This window comes from Osmerus mordax, chromosome 7 (assembly GCF_038355195.1).
Source record: "Osmerus mordax isolate fOsmMor3 chromosome 7, fOsmMor3.pri, whole genome shotgun sequence".
NCBI lineage: Eukaryota > Metazoa > Chordata > Actinopteri > Osmeriformes > Osmeridae > Osmerus > Osmerus mordax.
In genome coordinates, this window is record NC_090056.1 from 12,286,882 (window position 1) to 12,295,492 (window position 8,611).

At 43.2% G+C, this 8,611-nt stretch overlaps 1 protein-coding gene across 2 annotated transcripts; it reads left to right on the forward strand.

Moving 5' to 3' along the window:
* The first annotated feature begins 203 nt into the window (after positions 1-203).
* LOC136946561 (uncharacterized abhydrolase domain-containing protein DDB_G0269086-like) lies at positions 204-4,873 on the forward strand. 2 transcript variants are annotated; one of them, XM_067240936.1, is made up of 5 exons: positions 204-706; positions 1,659-2,143; positions 2,328-2,427; positions 3,072-3,744; positions 3,903-4,873. In XM_067240936.1, the coding sequence occupies exons 1-5, from the start codon at positions 425-427 to the stop codon at positions 3,905-3,907; spliced, it is 1,545 nt and encodes a 514-aa protein (XP_067097037.1). In that variant the 5' UTR covers positions 204-424; the 3' UTR covers positions 3,908-4,873. The 2 variants fall into 2 exon arrangements, with proteins under 2 accessions (XP_067097037.1, XP_067097038.1); XM_067240937.1 differs by having other exon boundaries at positions 205-706; positions 2,328-2,394.
* Positions 4,874-8,611: the final 3,738 nt, after the last annotated feature.

An 8,611-nucleotide genomic window follows, 5' to 3' on the forward strand; every position in this document is an offset into this window, starting at 1 on the left:
TTTTGGATGTGAAATGTGTTCGTTATTATTTTCATATTTAGATGTATTTATCGTTTACGCATAAAACACCCATACATTTGCACGTGTGGGCTTTAAACTGCACACATGGTACAAAGAAACCAGCCACTCACGGTCCTGGAACGCCCCCTTACCCTGTGCTTCTCTTCCTGGAAAAGGGTACCACATCCACGCCTTTATCCTTTCTCCTCTGCACAGTCTGCAGCCCAACCCCCTTCCACATGAACTTGCTTTTTAGGCTACTTTTACAGTCGATTGAATGAGGACCCCTTAGCGCGGCGTATCAATTATTAGTGAGAAATTGAATAGGACTTCGTCATAGTAATTCACTGTATGCGTTCTTGCAAATATTTTTAACAATCGGTTTGCTAAATACCCCTCTGGCCTGTTGGAACATTGTGTGAAAATGACAGCAAAGCATCGGGGAAAAGGAAAAAACAACCATAAAAATGAAGAGAACTCTTTCAGACACGAAGTCCTGGAGTCGGAGTCGCGTGGTGGAGGCCATCACTACACACTTTTGTTCATTTTATTTCTAATGATTGTAATCGGGGGTGCTACCGCAACATGGTTCTGTGTCCAGCAGCACCAAACTATAACCTATTTAGCAGATAACCTCATGGGCATGCAGATGAAGATTGTGAAGTTACAGTCCTTCCAGGAAGAAATCCGACAGTCAAGTAACAAGGTATACATTTAGTCAGTTTAGCTTGATAATGTCCAATTCCTGAACAGAAACGATGCATGTTATAGTGCTATTATGAAGCAGTATGTTTCCATGCGTCAGCAAATATCTCCAAATTCCGTTGACTTATTTCTCTTCATCAAGGACACCCTGCCTTGTTTCGTATAATCAGCCATGGTCCTCTAATAATTGTATAGTATCGTGCAAATTATTACCCTGTATTTAAGCCTTTGGATTATAGAAATGTTACACAGTTGTGGTCCTATGTTGGACTGTTTTATTCAAGCTAAGACGGTCAGTTAAAGTGAATTTAAAATGATGCTATTTTAAACCACTTGACAAGGTAAAGCAGCTGTTGGCATTTGTAATGAGGATTATGCAGTACTTGTCCTTTAACACTGCGTCAAGAATTGTAGAACTGGATCCACTAAATGAAGAGTAGCCACATGAACACATGTATGAGAAAGATCTTTAAATGTTTTTTAAGTAAGGTTGTATTTCAGTTTATACTCTGGCAGTTTAGTGGCACGCCTGTTGGTGTTGCTAAATTTAAAAAGCCAGTTGTGTGCTGCAGTTTTAAATAGACTAACCATTTGATATTGTTGACCTCAGTTGTGAAGCCTTCCTATTCCCATAGTTTGGAATTCAGGTGAACGTTTATAGCTTAAACTTGTGTAACTCATTTTGAAAGTTGGAAAATGGATGCACTACCGCTACATTAGGTCACTGTTGGCAACTGTTCTTTGACTCATTCAGATTTTGGACAGGTCATTCTATATTTTACTGGCCCAAATAGGATTGGGGTTTTCTGTAATACAATCATACTTCAGACCCAGTCAGGACTGTACTTGACTGTAAATGTCACATCAAATGGGTGATGTTCGAGTCAAAGTTGTGATAGGCTTGATATTGTGGGATTACCACTCATTGTGAAACACTATTTTTCTTTCTTCAGCAAAGCTCTGAGGGCATTGAGCTCCGCCTAAATGTCCTGGAGGAGTCCTATGCATTGGCCCAGAAGCAAGTGGGCATGGCCATGGCCACGGCCGAGCAACTGAAGACCTCTGACCTCCCTGCCCAGGTTCTCTCCCTCCACACTGAGATGAAGGCACGTCTGTCTGAGATGCAGCAGGCCACAGTGTCTATGGAGCAGCTGACCCAGCTCCAGGACCTGCTCAAGGGGAAGAGTGAAGAGTTCCAGGCTGTCAGGCTGGATGTGGAGAGTCTGTCGGGGATGAGCGATGAGCTGGCCCAGAGTGTGGAGGCCCTGACAGGCAACCTGGCCTCTGCCGAGTCCAAGCTGGATGAGAGAGTTGAGCTGGTGGACACTCTGAGCTCCAGCCTGGACGGCCAGGCTTCTGAGCTCTTCCTACTGAAGGAGCAGCTGGCGAATCACCAGGCTCAGCTGGAGGCCAGTACACTGGAGATTGCAAACTTCAGGTTTGTGTTTTGAGATTTTCCCTTATGCATCACTTGTCTTGATGATGACGTTGTCCTGGCTTTAAACGTGTGTCCTTATAAAGATAAGAGACAGGTCGCATGCCACCTTGGTGTCTTTGTCTCTGCTGTCCTCTGTCCGTGACAGTATTTGTGTCATTGCTCCCGGCTGCTGCGTGTGTTTCAGAGAGCTTCTGGAGGTGCAGCACTCCCAGTGGGCCCAGCTGGCTGGTGTGCAGGAACAGCTCAGTACGGTACGTCCCAGTGTGCAGGAACAGCTCAGTACGGTACGTCCCAGTGTGCAGGAACAGCTCAGTACGGTACGTCCCAGTGTGCAGGAACAGAGCTTAGCTGCCTAAAGACTCCAGTCTGAACTCGGCTCAGCTGGAGAACATCCAGAAATGGGTTGCTCAGGTAACATCTCTTGAACTTGCTCACTCTGTTGTAATGTTTCAGTGGGAGCGACTGGGAAAAGAGCAAGCATAGAACTAATGTGGGTTAAAAAAAGATATATCAGAAACGGCCTACTGCAGGTCAGTTACCAAACTATTCCCTTCTGACATCATAAGTATTCCTGCTTTGTTTCGTAGTACATTAACTGTCAGTGTGAAGAGCCTACTTTTTATCCAGAACTATAATAGTGCAGCATGTGTCCATTGGGACCCTTCAATATATTTCTATCCCCTTAGTTTAAAAAAGGGCTAATTGGCTGGTGTGAATCCACAGATGTGTTCAAAGTAAATGATGTCGTTTTACAGTGCTGCATTTTTAGACCAAATGAAAACGTAATCATGAAAATGAAATTAACACATAGTTCCATAATCCCAATGGTGTTTCCCTCATGGTATAGTTATCAAGCTCCAGTCTTGAGGGCCCATAGCTCTGATATTATTATAGACCAGAAAGTCACATTGTGGTATTTCTTTTGCAGCCAAACCCTGAAGAGCAGGTAGAAGAAGAGACTGTTCCTGCAGCTGACACAGAGGAGTCCCAGCCAGAAGAAGCTGCTGGAGGACAGGAGGCGCCTCATTTGGATGGGTTGCCTGTAGAACTGGAGGCCCTGGTAGCCGAGGAACAGAGTGCTCCTGCTGAGAAAGAAGTGATGGAGGTAAGAGAACTGGAGGAGGATATTGCAGACGAGCAACCAGCTCCTGCAGAGGAAGAGGAGGTGGTGCAGGCAGAAGGAGAACTGGAGGAGGACGTTGAAAAGGAGGAGACTGCTCCTGCAGAGGAAGAGGAGGTGGTGCAGGCAGAAGGAGAACTGGAGGAGGACGTTGAAAAGGAGGAGACGGCTCCTGCAGAGGAAGAGGAGGAGGTGGAGGTGCAGGAAGAAGGAGAACTGAAGGAGGATGTGGAAGAAGAGCAGTTAGCCCCTGTGGAGGATGAGGAAAAGGTGGTAGAGGAACACATTGCTCCAATAAAAGAGGGGGACATGGCTGATCCGGCACCAGAGGAGGTATTTGAAGAGGAACCAATAGGAGAGGAGAGCCTGGATCTGGAGGAACAGGTGGTGTCTGAAGGGGAGGAAGAGCTAGAAGAGATCATTGAAGAAGAAGAGGAATTAGAGCAAACTGTTGAGGACGATGATCCTCTGGAAGAAGAATGTAAGTATTGAACATCACACACTATAGTAATGCCTTTCTGTGTACTATGGTCACTGTACAGACAGGTTACTAATACAGTAGTACCCAAATACTGAGCATGAATAAATGATCCCTCTACAGTAGTGTCCTGCCTAATGCCATGTTATTATATTTTGCAGATTGAATGTAATAGGAAAGGACATTCTTCCACAGTCACCAAACTCGGAAGAGAATGGACACGTTCAGTCTCCTACATGACAAATGTGAAGGCATTTTTCATGTTAAATGTGCAATACCATGTTTATCTCAGAGGGAAATCTGGTCACAAGAATTTAATCAATGTTTTAGAGTCAGAACTGTATTTTACCTCAATGTAGTGTCTGTATGAGAGGGCTATCAGGTTAGGCAATGACTACTGTATTCAGGGGTTAACTACCAATACTAACCTCTTAAGCCTTAATCTATTTTAAAAACATGACTTTCTAAACAACTTGTTCCATAAATTAAATTAGATCACTATTTTTCTGTAATTAGTCCCAGGAACAAAACTGACATGTTTTCAGACTAGATAACAGCCATAAATTGTGCCTGTCTTGATAACATGTGAATTGCTTTCCCTTTGTCATTGTCTGAAATGTGTCTGGGGTTTTTATTGGATTAAGGGACACAGCTATCTAAACTCTGTATCCTTTTTGTTTACACAGGCAAACAAGCCTAGAAAAAGTAGTGAAAGTGATACCTGTGAAAAAACTATTTCAAGTTTGACTTTAGTAGGCTGTATGAATAGTAGGGTCTAGTTGTTTCGTTTTCTTTTTTTACTGACTTTTTTCAAATTTTCTGTCTGCCAGACATGGGCATACATACTTCAAAGACTGAAGGTGTTACTGATTTGGCTTGCTAGGCTCATTGGATGGGCAGAGTTTGCACTTTTGATATGATTCCATTGACTCCACTGAGCACTGGCAAACTATGAATCAATCTCAATGCAAGCATTTAATTTAAGTATTTTACAGTATTTTAGGTCTGGTCTGTATTCTTACAACACGCACTGTTACTGCCAAGGATTGGGTATACTCCCAAAGTTCATCTCACTGAATTCTCTGATGTACGTTTTAGATAATAAACCGTTTCTTCTTTTTTTATCACTCAATTTAAAGTGTTGATTTCTGTCTCTGAGGGTTATGGTATTTTATTGGATTCGCTTCAATCTTTTGCATAATAGGTTTTATATTTATTGCCCTAGATTAAGAATAATTGTAGCCGTGCAGCTCTGAGAGATAGTGTAACTGTGTTGTGAAATGCTACTTATCCATACAGACAGCATTTCAGTCTGGGAATCATCTTCGCCAAGGTCAAAACGAGCCTGCCACTTAAGAAAAGATCTGACTTGATTGTTAAATTATTCATAACGATTCTTTGCTTCAAATTGTGGTCCCACAAGTCACACAGCAGCAAGGTAGCATACATTTACTGTGGGAGAGTGAAAACAGGTCATGTTCACAGTCACATCAGTGCACAACAATGTCAAGCATGCCTTTCATGTAAGTGTGAATTTGCATACATGTGTCTGCAGCCATTGTTGCATGAGGGAGGACTTTGTCCTCTGGTTTTGGAGAATGACAACTCAGGTTTTCCATTATTCTGATGAGCTGTTTTCTGATGAGCTACAGTATGGAATAGTAATACAATATTTGTACTGATGCAAGGACTGTCGAGTATAACAGCAACATTTACTTTATTGTAGGCTAATTATTTGTAAAAAAAAAAAAAAAAAAAGAATTGCCAGAAATATTGAAATTTAGGAATGACTGCTATTCAATACTGATTTCCATTTTGCACGCAAGCCTTATGCCTGGTATATTCACTTCCTCAAAGTTTGTGAGGAAAGCTTTCGATATGTCCAAGTGTCATGTTCTGTGTAAACTGCAGCGCTTGCATTAGTCTGCAAGACACAGGCAGTTAGGAGTGTCCTGCCCGAGAGTGCTGTGAACTGGCTGACTGCACAGTGCCTCGCCCTGCGCTGATGAGAAGGAAGCATTCTCTCTCTTTATCTCTCTTACAGAGTCATCCTACCCAGCGCCTCGTTACTGCTATCTCTGTGCTGGCTCAGTCTCCTACCTCCTACTGGGACCATGCAAGCTTGTCTGCCCAGGTATAGTACTGAACCTGACCCATTTATCCCCTGCATGTAAACCCTCCTAGTTACTGATGCTTCCTCATATTCTGGACTTGTTTTCTATACTGGGTTCTGACTGGGTGCTGAGAAGAAGTGGACTTCTGCTTATTTTGACCCGATGAGCATTTATTTTATAATGTTTGTATTGTATTTCCAGAAGTTTAATTTGTATTTGTGCTCCTGTGCCTCATAAGGGTCTATAATAACATTTTCTATAGAGGAAATATGGAAATCTAGACAAATGACACTTTTCCCACCAAACTGCGTGTGAGGAAGTGAAGATATGTTTTAACCGATTCCCAGTCTCTCAGGATCTACAGTATATTTAGGATATACCATAGTGGTTTAGGTATTGCAGTAGAAGTGATGTCTTGCCAATCTTGTCGACTTAAGCTTTCTTTCCGGATGTAGAGGCTAATCAATACACACTAAGAGCATGGCGGTGGAGGGTGGTCTCCCCGGGTATAACATGAAACTCTAGCTTGACTGCTTCCTCTGCATTTCTTCTGTGTCTATGGAGACAGCAGGGACTATGTCTGCTACTGAAATGTCATTAATTGCATACTGTCCACGCCCCAAGACATGGCTTTAGAAAGGAATATCACACTATTCAGGCCTGCAACGATGTTTTTGAACCTCAAAGTAGTTCAGTCAAGAGGGAGCAATAGAGATATAATCCCCCTGATGGATAGAACATACAGACAGCATGGGGGAGAAAGGGATGGTGGAGGGCGGCAGCAACATGATCATACAACAAATGGGCTGAGTGTGTGCGTGTGTGTGCGTATCCGTGCTGCCTTTTAATGCCGTCTTATCGGACGTGGCCCAATGGGCTTGTGCTGGCTAACACAGGTGTGGTAATAAGCGGATGACACGCGCTGCCCGATTGCCCTTCCTGAACTAGTTGCACTTATTTGTGGCAAACGTACTTGTTACTTGTATTATTTCCATTGCTTTATTATTATTAAGGCATCATTATTGTTTCAGTATGGACATGTCATCAGATACGGTGCAGTAAGTAGCTCTATAAATAGTTTTACCGTCATCTTGATTATGAGGACATACAGTCGTACAGTAGTCATATGTAATCTGTAGTCAGAGCATCACCTCCCTCAGGATTACATACTGTGTTGACACACATCAGATGGGGGTCCAGGTCTGTAATCATGCTATGGTAATCTGAGGCTAAGCCACCCTTCACTCTTCTCTCATGTCCTCTGTGGGAGCCCTCTCTAGTACTGAGTGTGTCAGGTGACTAGAAGTCTGCAGTCATGTCACTGGAACCTATTTATAGGGCACATCACTTATGCCATTCATATCTCTGTACTATAGCCTGTGGTGCACACTCTCTGCTCCAGGTCATATCGCACACCAGTCAGAGATGAAGAAGCAGAATCTCAAAGGAAGGCCAGGTCTCGCCAGGCCAGGCAGACACGCAGATCAACACAGGTAAACCTGTACAGTACTTGTGCCCTCATAAAACCTATAAAGTCCTCGTTGGTAAGTATATTCTGCTTCTTGAATCTTGATGTTATTGTGTTGTGCTTATGAATGTCTTAATCTGAGGGGATTTCTGTTATTCAGGGGGTTACTCTGGCCGAATTGAAGGAGGCTCAGATGACCTCTAGCCTGTCACCTCTGGATAGACAGACAGAAAATGGTGGCAGACTGTCTGAGAAGCTGTATTTGAGGAGAGGGGCTCCAGAAAACAGAGGAAGCCTGCCTACCCTGGCTCAGCCAAGGCAGTCAGAGGAGCAACATCCAACATGGAGCTGGGGCATCAGTGAGGTAAAGCAAATTCAGCCACTCATCCGCTCACCATGGATTAGATGTTAATATTGTCGCTGGTTGTTGTCAAGGAGGTTGTCAAACGGTAACTGTTCTTTCCCTGTGTCAAGCTGAGGAGCCATGGAGCCGGACTGGAGGCCCAGACAGAGTCTCCTACAGAAGACCTCATGTCTCCTTCTGCCAGTGCTTCCACTACGTCTCCACATCCCTCCAACCTCACTAACCACTTCTCCCCCAGAGGTCAGAAGCCTTGCTATATTTTTCATTGTGCATACAGTTGTCTTTATCCCAGTCCCTTTTTCGCTAATGCTAATCCAGTCCACTGCATGAGAACAAAGCACGTAGTGAATTTATCAACCATGTATGTGTTCTGTAGATAATGAACGAAGAGATGAAAACTTTAATCCCATTGAAGACTCCTGCAAACCTCTCCTCGCAACACAAGCTCCACACTGCCTTCACGTGGTTGGTTCTGTTTACAACACTGCAGAGGTATGTAGTACCCATGTCTGCAGAAATAAAGCGGACAAACAAATATATATGACTTATCTTAGATGTACCACTAGGTGGTGCCAACAGATATTCCTAGTATTATTTTCCTGAAACAAATCCCAAAACAGTTGAGCACATGCATGTCCCGTTGTGTATGCACTGTGTATTTTTATATTTACTTTATAAATCCACAATTATATAAAAGTGTCATGCAATACTGCCCGTTTTAGGTCTTAGTGTAAATGACTTGTACACTAGTGTAATGTCCACATCTTAGATAAGGGATCACAGATTCATGAATATTTTCACTGTGGACAAACCCATGATGCAATGTTGACAAATGCACTGCAACCTGTTTCATTGCGGATGGACTGTATATTAATGTAGTCTGTTTAGACAGTATTTGTAGATTGAATGTTGGTGCTCTCATAC